The sequence below is a fragment of the Ictalurus furcatus genome, chromosome 27 (assembly GCF_023375685.1).
Source record: "Ictalurus furcatus strain D&B chromosome 27, Billie_1.0, whole genome shotgun sequence".
NCBI classification, from domain to species: domain Eukaryota; kingdom Metazoa; phylum Chordata; class Actinopteri; order Siluriformes; family Ictaluridae; genus Ictalurus; species Ictalurus furcatus.
Window position 1 is genome coordinate 3,950,001 of NC_071281.1, and position 22,748 is coordinate 3,972,748.

Consider the following 22,748-nt stretch of genomic DNA (forward strand, 5'->3'; position numbering starts at 1 on the left):
GTGTGTGTGTGTGTGTCTGCGAGCGTGTTTCATGGTCCGCTATAATAAACATGCATTATTGATCGGACATAAATCATTCAGCGCCTCGTCTGTCCTACGCCCCGTCTCAGTGCTCCTCTGCTTTTGTGATTCTCGACAGGGAGTCTTCTAAAATGGAGTCCTATAATTGGCGGAAAATGCGGTGGCGGAAAAAATCAGTCCTCCTGCGTGTGGAAACTGTTCAGCGCCGTGCCCGAGCTACGTGCCACACCGCTCTCTCTAACGGTTATAATCCACTAGGAGTTCTAATCCGAAAACACCTCAAGCTGTCCTCTAGACCAACCCCCGGCATCCTTGACTCGGTACCGTTACTTGATTACGTTACTTCAGTTATCATCAGTGATTTGGGGAACTCTGACCAAACATGAGGCTTCAGATGATTCATCAAGCCATATTATCAAGCTATCGAGTGGAACTGAAATGTCTGTCGGACACTGTGGTGTCTGCAGCCTGAAGATCAACTGCGCTGTCTCTCATGATATTTGTCAGCGATAGTTCGGGAGCACGATACAATGACGCTATATTGCACACAATCTCACGAACACAATAGGTCATTCTTGAAAACCGAGAATAATGCATTTCATTTGCCTTCTGGGGGCACACGGTGGCTTAGTGGTTAGCACGTTCGCCTCACACCTCCAGGGTCTGGGGTTCGATTCCCGCCGGGATTTCCCGGGATTTCGCCGGGATTTCCCGCCGGGAATCGAACCCCAGATCAAATGTGCGGAGTTTGCATGTTCTCCCTGTGCTGCGGGGGTTTCCTCCGGGTACTCCAGTTTCCTCCCCCAGTCCGAAGACATGCATGGTAGGCTGATTGGCGTGTCTAAAGTGTCCGTAGTGTATGAATGAGTGTGTATGTGATTGTGCCCTGCGATGGACTGGCACCCTGTCCAGGGTGTACCCCGCCCTGTGCCCGATGCTCCCTGGGATAGGCTCCAGGTTCCCCCGCGACCCTGAAGACAGAGTAAGCGGTAGAAGATGGATGGATTTGGCTTCTGGAAACCTCATAGTACAGAATCAGCGCTGGTTAAAGTAGTAAATGACCGACGGGTTGCAGATACACTTTGGTTTTGCTTCTCTTGGACTTAAGCATATTGATCATGGTACTTGAATGGACATGCTTGAAAACACTTGAAAACACACTTGAGAACAGGTTCGACGGGTGCTCGCCTGATTTAGATCTTACTTCATAAAGTGTTACCAGTTAAGCATACAGATTTTCTCAGAGCCTAAAAAAAAAAATGATAACACAGCGTCCCACAAGGTTCTGTTCTAGGCCGCCTACTAATCTTGCTTTATATCCAGCTTCTTGATGACACAATCATATTTGTCTGAGCAAATTCAGCAGCACAATTACGCAACTTACTGTTCACTTACAATAAGGTCGCTGGTTTCATCCTAGAGCTTGATGGCTGTTCTTGGTGCAACCCTAGATGCTGGTTTATCGTTTGATCATTTGAACGGAGTGAACATCTCTAAACCTGCTTATTACCATCCGAGAAACATAACCAAAATAAGAATTATGCTAACCCAGGTGAATCATTTGACACGCTCTCAATTGAACTACTGTAATATGTTGCTACCCTGTTTCCTCACCAGGAAAAAAAGTGAGAGCACATTACCCCGGTCTTATTGGCTGCCTAAGTTCCTATGGATATGACACTACGAATTGTCTGACATCAGCATATCTTGCCGTCTCGTAAAGCCTTACAGCTCATCCTGAACAAATGACATGATCACTAACCCTGCTGCTAATGCTAACTTGTAGATGTAGAAAGGAAAAAAAAAAGTGTTGCTGCGACTCTCTCATCGCAGCAGATGAAAGATCCGCAGTCGATGGCATAGAGCTGACCTCTGATGGACTCGACCTGACCACTGACGCAACCTTTGACATCAGCTGGGTATCTCTCGCTGAATCTCTTTCATTCCCTCCCTCTCATTTTTCTCCAGCTTCCTCATGAACTGCTGTGTGCAAGCTGGCATGAATCATCTGCTTCTCAAACAAATAGCAATTTCACTCGGAAGAAACTGCCACATTCATCTTTGACAAGTCATCTACGCCTCCGGTGTTATGCAATTTGGAGCTTTAGTTAAGGGAAAGGAAGAAAAAAAAAAAATCAATTATGGCACCCGTTGGCGGGGACGACAGTACGTTATAGCAGCATGCATGGGAGTCATGGTAACTCAGCCGTTGGCAAGAACTTTTCATTCGAAGGCGAAACGGAGGTTCGACGTTGGCAAGCTTTTCGAGAAGGATGAAGGTGTCACAAGGCCCTGACGTGGGAGAGTGGACGCACTTTACATTTAGTATTTTTTATCATTTATGAGGTACGTGGTACAACGACAGCTGATTTGAATGGCCATTTTGACAAGCCGATATTTTAGTCATTTCCTTTACCTTAAAATGCCTGACGCACTTTATCAGAGATCTGCTAAATTTACCTGGACCGTGTGTTAGAGCAGTTGCTCCCCTATGGGCTCTCGTGTTCTCCCTGATCTAACACCCATGTCGACTCAAGAAAGCCCTACATTACTGAGTGTATTAGAGCCAGGAAAACAACCAAATATGTAAGACAGGGGTACAACAAGACCAGAGCATTAGAGCAACAGCTGAATTGGATAGCGGACCCTTGATACTGCCCAAGTGGGACCTAAGACCCTTGATGCCTTCGAGCACGGGAAAACACAAGAACTTGTTTTGATGACCTTTTCCCTTCGGACTAGCTTTGAGCGATATGTTAGCACTAGGTGTGTAAAGATGACCGGTTAAGATTGTGTGCTAGTGACTGTAAGGTTCCGTGTTCAATCCGCAAACGTACCAAACCGCCACTATTGGGGTTACAGCCATTCAAAACAAATTGAGCATGGCTTTTTATCCCCAAGAGCTCCAGCTGGAGGAAAACAATCGCCCTGCTAAGGGGTAAACGCAGCTAATCAGTTCAAACACAACACTGGCCCGACTCCATTCCTAGAAAGCTACCAGCCTAAAGAGTTTATCTTCCTTGTATTTTTTTTTGACCAAACACTGCAGTGTGTTCGATCTCAAGGAACAAGATCAAGCAGCTAGGCACTGAGGAACGTACGGCACTGGAACCACAGCTTTAAACAATATCAGCTTCCTGAACGATGTACACAATGCACATTCAGGTGAAGTCATCCTCTTCCAAGAAGTACCCAGCATTTTCCACATCCAATGACGCTACGGCTCAAGAAACGCAGATTTGATCTCTGCATGCCATTATCAAAGGCCACACTCCCATTAAACACTTCAAGGTTCTGCACATGATCGCCAAAGTAATGATCTATAGCAAGATCTCACAGCAAGCACGCGCACTGTGTTACACCGCACTAACTGCTAGACAGAACTTTATCAGTTCTGTAGATTCCGTAATGTTTTCACAAGTTGTGCGCCTCTTCGAAAACCAGCGTGTGATGTGACCGTTCCTGCTCAGTATGCACAGCTGTGATGGTAAGACGTGTGTTGAACAAAGAGGAAACTTTCCGCATACATTAGGCCAAAATGGCCACGTGCTTTGCATATTCAAAACAAACGAGCTCCAGAATTTCTCTGGAGACTGTTTCCTTGTTAAATCTAACCAGGTTAAGCTGGTTCTGTTCATCATAATTTAGCCTGCTGCTGCCAAGTTTAGCCATGACACTACCCACCACCACGTATTACAAACGAGGTAGTATGATTTCCATCATGGACCTTTTTTATTCGACACTCTTCTTTGGATCACTTAAACATGAAGCTTTTGATTACCTATTTTTTTAACTGCACGTTGGTTATCATGGTGAGAGACCACAGACTGAAAGCTTGATGCCATTCCAATGTAATCAAAGACCCCTGATGCCCTCCAAGTAAGACCAAGGACCTTTGATGCTGTCTGAATGACACTGAAGATTCTTGATGCTATTCAAACAGGATCGAACAACACCGATGCCTTCCACATGGCGCCAAATATCATCTGAATGGGAGAGGGAACTCTTGATACTGTCCAAATGGGAACAAATACCCTCGATGCTTTCCAACTGGGACAGAGGCCCGACGATCGTGTCCGAATGAGACAGGGGACCGAATGGGACTGAAGACCTCGATGCCGTCCAAATGAGACTAAAGACGCCTGATGCCATCTGATTGGGACTAAAGACCCTTGGTGCCTTCTAAATAGGACTGAACAACTTGATGTCTTCCAGGTGGGACATAACATCAGTGATGCCTTCTGAATGGGACAGGAGATCTTTAATGCCCTCTAAACTGGACAGAAGACACTTGGTACCCAAAAAAAAAAAAGAAAAGAAAAAGAAGGACAAAAGAGATGCCTGGATGCCTTCTAAATGGGATAGAAGACTCTTGATTTTCTCTGAACTGGACAGACGCCATCAATGCTTTGAGAAAGGGCAACGTAGGACGACCGACAGTACTCTGAAGTGCTGATGAGAGCAAGCATACTGTATACTTGCTGAATATCAAGATGCAAGATAGATTATATAACCAATTATGTCTAGAATGTAGGTCATGTTTCATATATGGTTCACCCAGTATGGATATAAATACAATTGACATTATTTCTGTTTACAATACGAGCTGGGATACTGATGCAAAACACATCACCCTATCGAAAGCGAAGCCTGTATCCATGGCAACAGTTATCCCCACACCCTGGTATAACCTCCATCAGGAAACAAGCGCATTAGGTGGATGCGCGCACACACACACACACACACACACACACACACACACACACACACGCCCATATCTCTTTCCAGCATAGCTGTATTTGAACATCTCCCTCCCTCCCTGTCTACCCGGTCTCGGTATCAGGTAAACAACATCCTGCAAAACACAAAACAACACTCGTCCCGCTCCAGTTGGACAGAACGAGATGCTCCTGGAGCTGATTCTTGATTCTCTGGCTCGAGTCATAGTGACTCATTATTACACCGTCTGTCCACTTTCCTCTGTCTCTCTGCTTCAGAATCTCTTTTCTATCTCTCTCTATGACTGATACATGACTTGGTGTTTTAGTGGTTTGCCATTTTTTGGGAACACACCCCTCAAATCAGCCTCTCACCACATGCGCGCACACACACACACACACACACACCACATGTAAGAAAAAAGCCAACCACCACACATCACATGTACACACATCAAAGCGAGGATCTAACGCTTCCTCCCGTTTCGGAGAATCCGTGTCTTCATGTCTCCGTGTTGCTGTCTCGCTCTCCAAAGGGCTGATCTTCATATGTAGTTCAATCGAAGCCAAAAACGCAGCGCACCACCGAAGCTAAAAATCAATGCCGTCACGTGCCGTTTTCATACCTTACCCGCTTATGCCATGCTTTTCGAACGACGTCTAATTTTCTCGTTTCGCTGAACAAAAGGATGAGATTCTGCCTTCTATGAGGGAAAAAAAAAAAAAAACACGTGATGCCTCTTTTAATTTGTGCAAAATAATAAATTGAATGGGATACACTTCACAAGAACGTCGCCTATGAAGGGAGGGACGATAAACCAAAGTGTGCTCAGAACAACACTGTGTGTGTTCAATATTTTGGTATATGTATAATGTAGAGGTGAACGTTGGGACGGGGATCTCACGGGGACCCCGGTGGGTTTCCGGAACAAAGACGGATGGAACATAGTTGATGTTTGGTTCAGCATCTACAGCTGATATCTTTTCCTTGCTGTAATGATGTAAGGTGTACATGACACATGTTGCCCATGTCTGGCCACACCCCCTTCTCTAAGGCAGAGCTGAAGCCTACACCTTTACAAAGCCATGGGTGATACTATCGTCGACCTGCATTAGCTATATTCATAGGCGGGCATGATCGGAAGATGGCAAATAGCACATGATCTCATAAACCTACCTTATGGAAATCCTCGGCTCCTCTAAGCGGTATAGAAAATGGATGGATGGAAGGATAACGGTTAGATGAAAGGATGGATGGATGAACAGTGGTTAGATGGATAATGCACAGATGGATGGATGTATAATGGTTAGCTGGGTGTACGGATGCATGAACGAATAGATGATGCAGATATGGGTGGATGAATAGATGACTAGAAGACATGATCTCATAAACCTACCTTACAGAAAACCTCGGCTCCTCCATCACGACCAGCTGTTATGTGTTTGTGTTTCTGTCCCCTGAACTCAATCGCTCATCGTGACCCATGCTTCATCGAAAAACAAAAAAAAAAGCACCAGTTTCTCTATGACTCATAAGAGCGCTGTTAACACGTCAGCGTCCTCTGTTCTGCGAGTGTGAAAATCCACACTGAGTGTGTATATAACGCCTTTTCTGAAGATCGTGCACTATTGAAAACACTTCGGGCTCTCGAAACGCCAATTCACACACCAAGAGCTTTTTATAATCACGCGACAATCACGCTAGCGTTGGATCTGTTTTACATTCACACCAACTCCGTGTCAATACACTCATCATCCATACCAGTGTCCTGATTGTGTGTAACCGGTGTTTGGTGATTGTACCGTCGTAGTGACCGTTTCGTCACGTTTCGATTGTAGTTACTGCGCGCCCAAAAATGTCTTTTTCCGTCAGCCGTCCTTCAACTGGTGGCCACAAGGAGGCGCCAAGGGAGTCGCAGGAAAATCTCAGAAACAATTCGGGACCAAGCACCAAAGGTTTGTACCCACCCTGTTGTAATTGTGTTTTCTTCTTGTTTGTATTATTATATTTCCACCTGGGAATTTTCCGCCAACCCACAGAACACTGCGTATGTTTGTTGTTTTTGGGTGTTTTTTTTTTTTTTTTACATGAAATGTCGCGAGGACAGTCACGGCAGTTTTAGTGTACTTGGTCATTGTTTCTTTACGGGAAAGCCCATCGAATTAACAACAAAATGGAATTATTTTATTAATTCGACAACGCAAAACACTGAATTACAAGTGTGATCGGCCCTGAGTATCTCGAGTGTCTCGTGGCTTCTTCAAGTTGTGCAGACGAATAATTGTCAGAGCACGATGTAAAAAAAAAAAAAAAAAGTGCTGTGATCAAGTGCTGTGACAAGATGTGCTGGATCAAGTGCTATTTTAGAAGCTTTATGAGCGTTGAAGCCATTTTGTTCAATTACACCAACGCTGATGTAACTTTTGGACTGAATACGGCCCACAGAATTAAGCCAACGTTATACTGGAACTGCTTCATATCTTCGGTATTGCAGTGAGCCTACATCACACTCTCCTCTTCTGAAACAGTGGACAGATGGACAGCAAGTAATTAGCCTCCATTTCTTGGCCGAGCGAATGTTCAAACAACCTACCCCCACCCCCCGTACGCTAAGGCTTTTAACATCTCTGCTGAAGAGTGAACTCTGTGCGGCTTCGTGGAGAAAATGCAATTTGTCCGGTGCACTTGTTCGACCCGGTGCTTAACGGCTATCTGCACCTGTCACACGTCCCTGCGGCTCCGACGTCCGGGCTTTCTCAGGTGACGGAGGAAAAGGAAAGTGTTCGAGGCTCCCAAAGGAAATAGAGATTAAAAAGGAGATCAGAAAGGAGGGAGAGGAAAAGAAAAGGGATCAAAGGAACAAACGGGGGGAAAAAGAGGGAAAGAACAGGAAGGAGAAATGAAAGATGTAGAGAGGAAAAAAATACAAGGAGAAGAGGGAGACCACGGAATAAAAATAAGAGACAGAAAGAGAGACGGTGCATGGCGAGTATGTGGGGCTCCTGGAGGAGAAAGTGACAAGAAAAAAAAAAGTCAAACAAGCAGAAAGAAGAGGGATGTAGAGATCGAGTGACGGAGACAGAAAAAGATGTGAAGTGTGTGAGCAGCTGCTCCTGTTCCTGCTCTCTGAGCTGAGCCACGCTGGAGGACACATCAGTCTTTATCACACGGCTGCAGTGGAAAGCCAGTGAAGGGGGGAAAGCGGGGCTCTGGCTCATTATTCAACAAGTCAACAGGCTGAGAAACAGAACACGATGGATGGATGGATGTGATAATGGCTAGACGGATTGATGGACAAATAGATGAATGACAGAACGGTTCCATGGATGGAGAGATAATGTTTAGATGGATGGATTAATATATGGATGGATGGACACAATTCCGTGGACCTGTGTGTGCGGCGTTTGCATGTTCCGGGTACTCCGGTTTCCTCCCCCAGTCCAAAGACATGCATGGTTGGCTGATTGGCATGTCCAAAGTGTGTGAGTGTGTATGTGATTGTGCCCTGTGATGGATTGGTTTCCCCGTCCAGGGTGTACCCCGCCTTGAGCCCGATGCTCCCTGGGATAGACTCCAGGTTCCCCGTGACCCTGAAGGATAAGCGGTATAGAAAATGGATGGATGGATGGAAGGATGGAAGGATATAACGGTTAGATGAAAGGATGGATGGATAGTGGTTATATGGATGATGCATGGATGGATAAATAATGGTTTTAGTTGGACTGATGGATGGATGATGCACAGATGGATGGATGTATAATGGTTAGCTGGGTGTACGGATGCATGAACGAATGGATGGTGCAGATTTGGGTGGATGAATAGATGACTAGATGGATAATGGTTATATAGATGGATGGATGGATGGGTGGCAGAATGGATAGATATGGGTTAGATGAAAAGATGGATGGATGATGGTTATATGGATGGACGGATGGATTGATGGATGGCAGAATGGATGCATGCACCATCCATCCATTCAAATGTGCATCCATCTTTCCAATCATCAGTTCATCCATCCATCCATCCATTCATGAATGGATACATGGATTAATGGAAAGATGGATGGATGCATGAATAGATGGATGAACAGATGATGGTTGGCACAGTGGATGTATTGATAGATAAAGCTTAGTTGAATGAGTTAATGGATGGATGGATGGATGGACGAATGGACAAATGGGTTAACAAATTTGTACCTTAACCATTTAGAGCTTCCCATACGAGTGGACTTGTGAGAATTCCCGTGTTTTTATGACATTTTTTGATCCGATAAAACAACACTAAGGTTAAGTATCTCCATCACGATCTACACTAATCTTTTTGCACATTAGATGAGCAAATCTTTGTACTTAATCTACACCTTACTTAGTTTGCCTATCACTAGCGTCAGGTGAGAATCAGGTGACATTAGCACTTGCTAAAACAGTCACACATGAAGGTGTGACGAATAAACAGCTGTGGTGTGCAGCTTTCCAACAGGGAAATAAACAGAAACCAAGCTCCAGACCCACGTTTCGCATCAAACCCAAAGCCATGACAAGTTGTACACGAGCATTTAGCACCTCAGTGTGAGCAAAAGGCTAATAATAGCCTGTCTTTAATTAGCAGTCACACGTAAAACTAGTCACAGCCCCACAGCTTTAGCATTACCGATAGCGTAGCGGTTCCCGTCTTCCAAAGGAGGCAGATGGGAATTCCAGTCATCTTCAAATTCCACAATCGCGGACTAATTACAAGGTCGGTTAAGTCACCTCGGGAACTCTCTGACCTTTCTGCTCTCGGAAACTGGAACAGGAATTCCAATGAGCCACTTTCCTGCTGTCTCTAAGGCGGCCATTTCGAAATGCACTCATAAGTCCTCAAGCGTCCTTGGTGAATGTTTGGACGTGGCATGTAGCCAGATGCCGGAGTTAAAATAATCGCTTGGTTCATAAAAACGTCAAGCCGGCTAATGTTATGACGTGATGCGAGTGCTAACTTTAACGTTCACGACGTATTTACTTAATACTAGCTACTACTTAATTGAGCCCTTGAGAGGCTGATGATTGGGAACCTTCTTAAAGGTGTTCAAGAACCTTACGCACTAAGGCTAGCTCATCTTCGCTAAACAGACCCCTCCCCTTTAAGCGTTGCCGTGTTCCCGTAAACGTTTGGAGCGATGACTAGAAGTACTCGACTGAACCGGTCCTATAATCCCGATGACAGTTCTCCGCTCGTCTGGGTACTTCAACAGCTCTGCTAACTACCCTGACATCGATTTTTCACTCGCAACGGTTTGAGGATGATGAAACTTAAATCTGTCCAGCTTACCACAGACACACACACACACACACATACACACACACATACAAGAATGCTAATAATAAATGCTAGCGTAACATGATGCGTCTCTTTAAAGCTTTCAGGCCGCATCCGTTTGTCTTTTGATGGCTATTTAATGGCTGTAGCGTCTGAAGTGGAACACGCACGCACAGATACGAGCTAGCGCTTAACAAGCTTAATGAGCGTCAACAAAGTGCTTTCGCTAAACACACACACAAACACAAATATATTTTAAAAAATCCACCGCCTTGCCTCAGTCTTCTATTTTGTTATAGCACCATTACTGGGTGCAGGACTTTGATCATCCCACGTTTAACGAACAAGCTTCTGGAGCGGCGAAATCGCAGGGCTGAATGAGGACGAGGCCAATTAGGGCTGTGTTCCAATCCAATCCAGTTCTTTTTTCTTATAAAACGTGGAAGGAGCCAGCACAGCTGGAAATTTTTAATAATTCGCAGTATTTGTTACTCTGCCTATAGTTTGATCGTTTTGGTAGTTTCTAGCGCTTGGTTCGTCTTATTGCTGCTAGCGTCTTAGCTAACGTCGTGATCATTGATGGTGTGTTTGGGTTTCCGCTAAAGGAAAATCTGGTTAGCGTTGTTCTTTCTTCTTTCCTTTGTTTCTTTCAGTTTAATCGACTCGTCTGTTTTAATAAATAGCGGTAAAAGTGTCTACATACGAAATATGATGATGTACCGAAAACCAGCGTGCTGGGTATGTTGGTAAAAAAACGTCGTACCGCGAGTACTGTAACAGCTGTGTATGTTTGTTGATGTGAAAGCTTCCATGTGGAACTGCAGGTCTGAGCCGTTCCAGCTCCCGTCCATAAGCGGACCTGCGGCAGAGAAGTCTCCGGTCTAAATTAACACCGGGATGCCAGCTCGGTCCCCGAGCTCAGATTACGTGCCAACTGATATTATTAAATCTGCTTACGTAAGACAACACCTTCCACATGGGAATATCTAGCCTGGCTTGGAAACACCTCACAGGGATCTTTCGCTCACTGAGGACAGACTCGGCGTGTGTATCTGTCACAGCGTTTCTTAACAGCTTCATTTGAACTGAATCCACAACTGCAAGAGCAGAGGAACTTCAGTCTTCAGGCTTTTTAAAAGTACTCACTGTATTTCAGAAGATGGCATGCCACATTGCTTCCGCTTTTGCTTTTGAAGGTCGAGTATGCGTAATTTATGGAGCATTCAGTATTGTGTGCGATTATTGAACGAATCAGGCCACAGATCCCGCCCACAACGCCATCGTAACCGATCGGACCGCGGTTCTTATCCCTAATGCCAACGTAACCGTTCAGGACACGGTTTCCTCCCCGGTGCCACTGTACAGTACCTCCAGGATCGGAGCGATATTTGGAGGAGCGTGCAATTTTTCAAAATTACCGCGACTTTTCCGCAGATTTGGCCGAGACGCGTCGTGACATCATCACAACACACATTCAGCCAGTGCCTTCTTCGACTCACGTGCGTCAAACATGAGTACAGCTAAAAGCTCTCGCTTACCGACAAACATCGTTGTGAAAGAATTTCGTGCGATTGCAATTAAGCCAATTCAAGTAGCTTTCTGCCTAAATAAATAAATAAATAAATAAATAAATAAATAAACAAACAAACAAACCGCAAGTTGCATCGCAAATTTTTTAAAAAGCTGCAGCAACATCGAGCATTTTTGGCCGCAACAAAAAATGCAGCAGAATTCTGTACGCACTGACTAATACCAATCAGACCACAATTCCCGCCCCTAATTCCGAAGTAACCAACTGGACCACAGTTCCCACCCCTAATTCCGCCGTAACCAACTGGACCACAGTTCCCGCCCCTAATTCCACCGTAACCAACTGGACCACAGTTCCCGCCCCTAATTCCGCCGTAACCAACTGGACCGCAGTTCCCGCCCCCAATTCCGCCGTAACCAACTGGACCGCAGTTCCCGCCCCTGATTCCACCGTAACCAACTGGACCACAGTTCCCGCCCTATATTCCACCGTAACCAACTGGACCACAGTTCCCGCCCTTAATTCCGCCGTAACCAACTGGACCACAGTTCCCGCCCTTAATTCCGCCGTAACCAACTGGACCACAGTTCCCGCCCTATATTCCACCGTAACCAATTGGACCACAGTTCCTGCCCTAAATTCTGCCGTAACCAACTGGACCACAGTTGCCGCCCCTAATTCCGCTGTAACCAACTGGACCTCAGTTCTCGCCCCTAGTTCCGCCGTAGCCAACTAGACCACAGTTCCTGCCCGTAATTCCGCTGTAACCAACTGGACCACAGTTTCCGCCCCAAATTCCACCGTACCCAACTGGACCACAGTTCCCGCCCCTAATTCCGCCATACCCAGTCCAAAACTGCACTACGTCTATGTCTCCTACAAGCTGCAAGATTAAAGTTTAATTCATGCTTCGTATTTTTTTTTTGCATATATAACGAGAGGGGCGCGGTCCGTGACGTTACGCCGAGGAGAAAGTGAGCCGAACTGCAAGGTAAAACTGCATTTCCTTTGCTGCTTGCCCTGATGTTCGCCCATCACTCTGTCTATTATCTGCTGCGGAAGAGAGCGTGCATGGGGTTGAGGATGAGGATTCGGATTCGGAGGCAATCGCAAGCCGAACCAATCAATCGTGTCATTTTCTCATCAAGCCTGGGGCTGGAACAGGAGAGATAGAGACAGTGTGACTGCGAGGGTAACACACACTCGCGCTCGCGCGCTCTCTCTCTCTCTCTCTCTCTCTCTCTCTCGGGCAGTGCAGATAAAGCCTGCTCTGTGTGCTGGCCGTGCCTGCTGGGGAACATTACGGAAAAGCAAAGCAAACACAATTATCATCGTACAGACACACTCCGAGAGCCAGAGAGCGCTCCATAAACCCGAAAGGTCCTGCCTCGCGCTGTATCGTTAGCATCGTTCCGTCCCATTGACCCAGATGCGTTAATGAGCTAGACAGAGGGACTAAAATCACATTTCTGTTTCATGCTGACAAACATATTCTCATTCCGGAAGATCATCTCTGCAGTATGTAAATATAACCAATTTATCAGCGAAGTCATTAGCACATTATTAAAAAAAATTTTTTTTAAAGCAATGCTCTACTTTTAGTAATAAGTCACGTATTATTAAGCACCCGTGAGGCCTGGAGGTAGAGAGTTATTACATATTATACAGCAAAAATGATTATACAGTGCTGGAGAACTGAATCTGGGTCAGCAGACATGGGAGAGATGCATCAGGGGTCAGGATTAGAGAAGGACAGGGGGGCGGTGTGGGGATCTTTGCATTAGTTTGAGATTTTTCTATGCTGTAACAACCACTACGCTGCGTTCACAGGGACAGGAACGTGAAAAGCTCACTAGAGTTGGATTTGAATGAAAAAAATGCTCTTACATAAACCTGAGTTGCTCACTCTGGCGTCGAGACTGAAAGAGTTCCCCAGTGACGCAAGGGAAAAAATATCGTTCCCGCCCACAAATGACGAAGTCTTGAGGAACATAAGGAGCATAAGAAACATAAGGAGCATAAGGTGCATGTGGAGCATAAGGAACATGAGGAACATGAGGAGCATAAGGAACATGAGGAACATGAGGAGCATAAGGAACATGAGGAACATGAGGAGCATAAGGAGAATAAGGAACATGAGGAGCATAAGGAACATGAGGAACATGAGGAGCATAAGGAACATGAGGAACATGAGGAGCATAAGGAGAATAAGGAACATGAGGAGCATAAGGAACATGAGGAACATGAGGAGCATAAGGAGAATAAGGAACATGAGGAGCATAAGGAACATGAGGAACATGAGGAGCATAAGGAGAATAAGGAACATGAGGAGCATAAGGAACATGAGGAACATGAGGAGCATAAGGAACATGAGGAACATGAGGAACATGAGGAGCATGAGGAGCATGAGCAGCATAAGGAACATGAGGAGCATGAGGAGCATAAGGAACATGAGGAACATGAGGAACATGAGGAGCATGAGGAACATGAGGAACATGAGGAGCATGAGGAGCATGAGGAGCATAAGGAACATGAGGAGCATAAGGAGCATGAGGAGCATAAGGAGCATGAGGAGCATGGTGGACAGAGCTCTCAGCTCTCACACACCATGTCTGAACATTTCAGGCATCTAAAATCAGCTGTCGCGCTACGTATCACACAGCCGCTAAATTCCTAACACGGTAGATCAGATTGCAGGAAGAAGAGGGACGGCACGCACACACACACACTTTTCTGTATTAATGCTGTCCAGCACATGGCGGTTGATCGTTTATGGAATAATAATCCACACCGGTGTTACAGGTCACGAGGGATCATGGTACGAGTTTAATTACACGGGCGTCGTTACTGACTGATACGCGCTGAAGGTAAAGGTCACCGTGAAGGTCACCGTGAAGGTCACTGTGAAGGTCCTGCTCTGGTTTTACGGCCAAGCTGAGAGCAGTCATATTATTACGGTAATATTAAATCTAGCATAAATGATCCAAATGACCGTTCCTGTCATTAGAATAAAGGATAGACTGAGTAATGTATAGACAGATATACAGCCTAATGCATGGAGACAGAGAGAGAGACAGACAGACTGACCGACAGAGCGATACATATACAAATACAGAGAGAGACAGACAGATTAACCGATAGAGAGATACATATACAAATACAGAGAGAGAGACAGACAGATTAACCGATAGAGAGATACATATACAAATACAGAGAGAGAGGCAGACAGATTAACCGATAGAGAGATACATATACAAATACAGAGAGAGAGAGAGAGAGAAAAACATGATGGCGAGACAGACAGTCAGAATATGTCTATTGGATAGAAGTATAAAAGATAGTCATAATGAGACAGAAAGAAGGACAGACAGGACAGACATGACGGACAGACAGACAAACATACAGACGGACGGACTGAACAGACAGACAGATGGGCAGATGAATAAGCAGCCTGACGGAGTAAACAGACAGACAGATTAGTGAAAAGAGAGATAAACAGACAGGCAGACAGACTACTGCACAGACAGACAGAGAGACAGCTAGATAGACAGGTAGCTTGACAGAAGAATAAATTGACAGACAGACAGACAGACAGCTCAACAGACAGACAGACAGACAGCTAGATAGATATATTGATAGATAGCTGCACAGAAAAAGAAATAGACAGAAAGACTACCGCACAGACAGATAGAGAGCCAGATACACAACTAGATAGACAGCCAGACAGACAGAGAGAGAGACAGAAAGACAGCTAGATAGACAGATAGATAGACAGAGAGACAGACAGACAGCTAAATAGATATATTGATAGATAGACAGAAGAATAGACAGACAGACAGCCAGATACAGAGACAGACAGCTAGATAAACATATTGATAGATAGACTTACAGACGAATAAATAGACAGACAGACAGACAGATAGAGAGACAGACAGCTAGATAGATATATTGATAGACTGACAGACGAATAAATAGACAGACAGACAGACAGATAGAGAGACAGACAGCTAGATAAATATATTGATAGATAGACTGACAGACGAATAAATAGACAGACAGACAGACAGACAGCTAGATAAATATATTGATAGACTGACAGACGAATAAATAGACAGACAGACAGACAGACAGCTAGATAAATATATTGATAGACTGACAGACGAATAAATAGACAGACAGACAGACAGACAGATAGAGAGACAGAGAGCTAGATAAATATATTGATAGAAAGACTGACAGACAAATAAATAGACAGACAGACAGAGAGGTAGACAGACTACTAAACAGACAGACATCTAGTTAGCTTTATAGACCCGTACATGAATTAGCGTTAATCGCGATGTAGCCGTTCGCTTAAAACGAATGCTTTAAGACCGAGCAGAAGCCTCTGCCAGCCGGTTGCTTCGGCGGAGAACAGAACTAATGCGCAAGCGGCAATCCCATTGGCCGTCTGCGCTCTGACTTCAGCGAATCGGCTCGGCGAACGCATACAACTTTCACCGTGGCGTGGCCGTAAGGCACCAGACGGGCTGGTCTGAGCATTTCAGAAACTGATGTCCTGGATTTTTTCCGACGCAACACTCTCTAGGGTTTACACAGACATGTGCGGAGAAACAAACCACGCTGAGTGATGGACAGCTCTGAGCGTGGGAACGCCTTGTTGATTGAGATCAGAGGACAATGGCCAGACTGGTTTGAGCTGGCGGGAAGGATATAGTAAGTCATATATAACCGTCTATACAGCCGTGGTGAGCAGAAAAGCATCTCAGCATGCACAAAACGTTGAACCTTGAGGTGGATGAGCTACAACAGCAGAAGTTCACATTGGGTCCCAATTCCTGACTGTATATTTAATGCTGCGTTCAAACCGAACTGTAGAGGCAAAAAAAAAAACACAGAACACTCGCAAAAAAAAAACTGTTGCTAGGCAACTGGGAAATATGACTCGTGACTGTATGAGCTAGCTAATGACTGAGGCTAATGACACAGCTAGCTAGGACACGCCGTTAACATTTATACGGACGACAGAGGTGACCCTGATTTGTCAGGGATATCGACGTTTACCTCGTGCGTGTTGTGAAATCACTGAGAAAAGACTACATTTACTCCGTATTTACGCTTTAGGATCGACCGCCAACGCAAACACGCCGTCACAACTTGTGAGCGCGGGAAAGTTTCGACTTTGGGAGTTAACGAGACACCCGATGTAGTGCACTATATGGTGTAAAATCTATATCTTGCCGTTTGAGATACAGCCTGCTACTCAGTATATAGCGCACTAGATGAAGTACAGCGAGTGCGCCATGTGAAGTGCCCTAGATTACGTCTAATGTAGTTGTTATTACGCAATAACGAGCTGTTATGTGAGCCGTAGTAATTGAAAGCCTGGTAGGCTGCAGTTAAACTGCCATTATGGTATTATGAGTGTGTGTGTGTGTGTGTGTGTGTGTGTGTGTGTGTGTTTGGATGTCCAGACGCTGTGTGCTCACTCATTCAGAACTCCAAGGTCACTGCTGTAACACCACACACACACACACTCAAGTCATTCAGCATTATTTGCAACTTATTGCTTGTGGGCGTGGCCTGTACAGCTAGCTAGCTAAATAACGCACTAATCAGTGTGTTTGTTTTACATGTTCAGCTTCATTAGATTAGATCAGCATTCCAATCAGATTTATTCATAACTTTATTCTCTATCCACATTTAACGAGAAGTCGTTCTTCCTTTTTACTTTGTTGTTTTTTTTACAACATACAGTAAACAAATCTCAGTTCAAATCGGGCTTACTGCACGTACTGTACATAGAAAATGAAGAATCACTTGCTAATGTAAATATACCATAGGGTTACCCCACGTAGTGTCCTATAGGATGCACGAGATCGTGCTTAATCCGAAATCACTAGTTTTATATATATATATATATATATATATATATATAAAATTTATTTTATAGTATTTATGCATTATTTTTATGGATACACAAAAAGCACCCAATTAAACTACAGTCCTACATTAATAATATATATTCTGGTGTGTGTGTGTGTGTGTGTGTGTGTGTGTGTGTGTATTGGGTTCTTTTCTGTTTTGGACAAACAGTTGTTTTAGTCTGAAATGTATATTTGTAACACTCAGTTTTTGGAATTTATTTTAAATAAACAAAAAAATGGTACTGAAAGCTTGCCCCGCCCCCATCCAATTAATCGGGGGGAAAAATTGGCCAACTAAACGATTATGTAAATAATCGTTAGTTGCAGCTCTTTATATATATATATATATATATATATATATATATATATATATATATATATATATGGAGTAGGACAGTACATCCTAAATAGGGTGTAGGAGCCATCATTCCTAGTGTGTCCTATAGAGCCATTTTGGACATATAGTGCGCGATCACTTTATTCCCTATGTAGTGCACTGATATAGGGGATATAGATACAGGGTGTTGGAGCAAACCTTCAACATTTTTATTTAATATCATTTTATGTGCATTCTTATATAAGGAGTAGAACATTGCATCCTGAATCGTTACACTGTGGAAATATAGTGCACTACTGTACACAAGGTATAAGTACCATCCCTTCATACCCTATGTAGGCATATATAGTGCCTATATATATATTTATAAATAATTTTTTAGCCATAATTTTATAAGGAGTAAAAGCTAACACATCGCATAGGGACACAAAGGGTGTGTATTCATTTCAAGCCATAAGTAGTGAATGAAGGAAGGGAGCAGGGTACTATTCGGGATGCGTGCACGAGCTAGATTTTAAAGTGCTTATTTATTTATTTATTTATTTATTTATTTATTTATTTTGCACGGAGAGAGTCAGGTGATGGGTTTAAATAATAATAATATCATAATTATAATACGTATGTAGCGCACGTATTATGAACCTAAACCAATCGTAATGCGACAAAACATTTTTTATTTTTTATTTTTTATAAACCTAACGCAATAACGTTCTATAACAAACACGCTCGTGCCCGTTTCACGAGCCGCGCGCTTGTTTATCCAGCAGTCGCAGTCGCGTGACATAACGGGTAGGTTATTTATCGACAGAGAAACAAGTAAATAGTCCGCGCGGGCACATCGCGAGAGGCCGCTTTCCAACGCTGCGTCACTCACCCAGAACACGAAGGAATAGACGACGAGCAGGGTTTTCAGACACGTTATCACGGGCTTGGTCTCCATTCTCCTCGATGCCATACTACAGTGAACGGGAGGTGCGGTGCGCGCGCTGCTCTCGCTCTGCCTCTCTCAGCGCTGCCGCTCTCTACGCATCACCCAATCAGAGAGCGCGCTGCCTCACAATGTCCCGCCCATGCTGTGACGCTAACGCCCCCACCACGCTTGTTGGGAATCACGTGACAGTGCGACAAGGGCGATGGCAGGTGCATTAGCATCAGCGGGACACAAAACACACGCATACTACTATACTAACCAGTACACATTAGTGAACCAATCCGGTTTTATATTTATTTATTTATTTATCGTGTACTCTTGATGTACTACCTTAATAAAAAGTGTGTCACAACAGGAAATCAACTAGGCTTGTATGCAATTTAAGACGAACCACAGTTTGACCTGCTGCGGCATTGCCACGGCAACCGGTCTACTTTGCCGTACTGTTCAGTGCGCTAGTATGCGAAACATTGCTAGTTCTGTTGACCTACACATTCATACTTAAATACTATTTTGTATGCTAGTGTGCAATTTTAAACGTAGGCACAGACCGTCTTTTTTTCTTCTTCTTCATTAAAGGACCAGCAAATTCCCTGTTTTAAGATATATATTTTTCATTTTATGCTCTTATTTGTTTATTAGTTGTTTAAAATAAATAAATAAAAAGAAACAGTTACTCGCTAATATTAATAAAAAGAGTTAAATTTAAGGAAAATATTAATGCTAATCGAACTAGTCCCTACTAGTTTCCAGTCACAGTTAGCCATATTAGCAGGGAGATTATTACTGCTCTTCTTGTGTGATTTTGTGTTATATATATATATATATATATATATATATATATATATATATATATATATATATATATATATACATACAGTATCTCACAAAAGTGAGTACACCCTCACATTTTTGTAAACATTTGATTATATCTTTTCATGTGACAACACTGAAGAAATGACACTTTGCTACAATGTAAAGTAGTGAGTGTACAGCTTGTGTAACAGTGTAAATTTGCTGTCCCCTCAAAATAACTCAACACACAGCCATTAATGTCTAAACCGCTGGCAACAAAAGTGAGTACACCCCTAAGTGAAAATGTCCAAATTGGGCCCAAAGTGTCAATATTTTGTGTGGCCACCATTATTTTCCAGCACTGCCTTAACCCTCTTGGGCATGGAGTTCACCAGAGCTTCACAGGTTGCCACTGGAGTCCTCTTCCACTCCTCCATGACGACATCACGGAGCTGGTGAATGTTAGAGACCTTGTGCTCCTCCACCTTCCGTTTGAGGATGCCACACAGATGCTCAATAGGGTTTAGTCCATCACCTTCACTCTCAGCTTCTTTAGCAAGGCAGTGGTCGTCTTGGAGGTGTGTTTGGGGTCGTTATCATGTTGGAATACTGCCCTGAGGCCCAGTCTCCGAAGGGAGGGGATCATGCTCTGCTTCAGTATGTCACATGTATGTACATACTGAAGTGACAACAGAAGGAAAGCAAATTCGGTCTCTTCTTCCCTCTGGTCACATGATCAACAGCACGGTGTGAAATAAGTTTACACTTCTGTTTCAGAATTATCACGCTGGTGTGCACACTCGCCCCAAATTCACAACCTATTGCTAACGCAGCTGGTTCTGCTAATGCTAATCACAACCGGAGCTAATAAAGCACTGTAAAGCACTGCAAAGCGCTTTATTAGCTTCAGTGTAAATGCTAAAGGCCAGCTGATAAATCGATGTGTGTCAGATGATATCTTTATACAAACTTAGACAAACTCACAGCTGTTGTATAACCAAGTGTGGATGGAAAATACTGCAGGAACAGTAAGGATGATTTACAAAATGATAACATCCAAGCAAATATCATGAATTGTGTATGTGTGTGTGTAAACTGACTAGCACACAAGCTAGCATTACAGAAAAAAACATACTAAGCCATTATAGTTACCCAGCATTATGGTACTATTAACTATAAATTATTCCACAAATCAGTATTATAGTAAACAAGTTAACCCACAAACTAGTATTATACTAAACAGGCTAATCCACAAACTAGTATTATAGTAAACAGGCTAATCCACAAACTAGTATGACAGTAAACAGGCTAATCCACAAACTAGTATTATACTAAACAGGCTAATCCACAAACTAGTATTATGGTAAACAGGCTAATCCACAAACTAGTATTATAGTAAACAGGCTAATCCACAAACTAGTATTATAGTAAACAGGCTAATCCACAAACTAGTATGACAGTAAACAGGCTAATCCACAAACTAGTATTATACTAAACAGGCTAATCCACAAACTAGTATTATAGTAAACAGGCTAATCCACAAACTAGTATTATAGTAAACAGGCTAATCCACAAACTAGTATGACAGTAAACAGGCTAATCCACAAACTAGTATTATACTAAACAGGCTAATCCACAAACTAGTATTATAGTAAACAGGCTAATCCATAAACTAGCACTATAGTAAACAGGCTAATCTACAAACTAGTATTATAGTAAACAGGCTAATCCACAAACTAGCACTATAGTAAACAGGCTAATCTACAAACTAGTATTATAGTAAACAGGCTAATCTACAAACTAGTATTATAGTAAACAGGCTAATCCACAAACTAGCATTATAGTAAACAGGCTAATCCACAAACTAGCACTATAGCAAACAGGCTAATCTACAAACTAGTATTATAGTAAACAGGCTAATCTACAAACTAGTATTATAGTAAACAGGCTAATCTACAAACTAGTATTATAGTAAACAGGCTAATCCACAAAGTAGCATTATAGTAAACAGGCTAATCTACAAACTAGCACTATAGTAAACAGGCTAATCCACAAACTAGTATTATACTAAACAGGCTAATCCACAAACTAGTATTATAGTAAACAGGCTAATCCACAAACTAGTATTATAGTAAACAGGCTAATCCACAAACTAGTATGACAGTAAACAGGCTAATCCACAAACTAGTATTATACTAAACAGGCTAATCCACAAACTAGTATTATAGTAAACAGGCTAATCCATAAACTAGCACTATAGTAAACAGGCTAATCCACAAACTAGTATTATACTAAACAGGCTAATCCACAAACTAGTATTATGGTAAACAGGCTAATCCACAAACTAGTATTATAGTAAACAGGCTAATCCACAAACTAGTATTATAGTAAACAGGCTAATCCACAAACTAGTATGACAGTAAACAGGCTAATCCACAAACTAGTATTATACTAAACAGGCTAATCCACAAACTAGTATTATAGTAAACAGGCTAATCCACAAACTAGTATTATAGTAAACAGGCTAATCCACAAACTAGTATGACAGTAAACAGGCTAATCCACAAACTAGTATTATACTAAACAGGCTAATCCACAAACTAGTATTATAGTAAACAGGCTAATCCATAAACTAGCACTATAGTAAACAGGCTAATCTACAAACTAGTATTATAGTAAACAGGCTAATCCACAAACTAGCACTATAGTAAACAGGCTAATCTACAAACTAGTATTATAGTAAACAGGCTAATCTACAAACTAGTATTATAGTAAACAGGCTAATCCACAAACTAGCATTATAGTAAACAGGCTAATCCACAAACTAGCACTATAGCAAACAGGCTAATCTACAAACTAGTATTATAGTAAACAGGCTAATCTACAAACTAGTATTATAGTAAACAGGCTAATCCACAAAGTAGCATTATAGTAAACAGGCTAATCTACAAACTAGCACTATAGTAAACAGGCTAATCCACAAACTAGTATTATACTAAACAGGCTAATCCACAAACTAGTATTATAGTAAACAGGCTAATCCACAAACTAGTATTATAGTAAACAGGCTAATCCACAAACTAGTATGACAGTAAACAGGCTAATCCACAAACTAGTATTATACTAAACAGGCTAATCCACAAACTAGTATTATAGTAAACAGGCTAATCCATAAACTAGCACTATAGT

General features: G+C 42.9%; 1 protein-coding gene across 2 annotated transcripts in view; it reads right to left on the reverse strand.

Annotated features, from left to right (window-relative positions):
* The window catches only part of tspan7b (tetraspanin 7b), a 28,238-nt gene extending 9,394 nt beyond the window's left edge, over positions 1 to 18,844 (reverse strand). The window contains exon 1 of one of the 2 annotated variants that reach the window (XM_053617060.1): positions 18,708 to 18,844. In XM_053617060.1, coding sequence (XP_053473035.1) covers positions 18,708 to 18,788 — 81 coding nt within the window. In that variant the 5' untranslated portion in view covers positions 18,789 to 18,844. The remainder of the gene's footprint in view (positions 1 to 18,707) is intronic. The other variant, XM_053617059.1, reaches the window with a different exon arrangement.
* Positions 18,845 to 22,748: the final 3,904 nt, after the last annotated feature.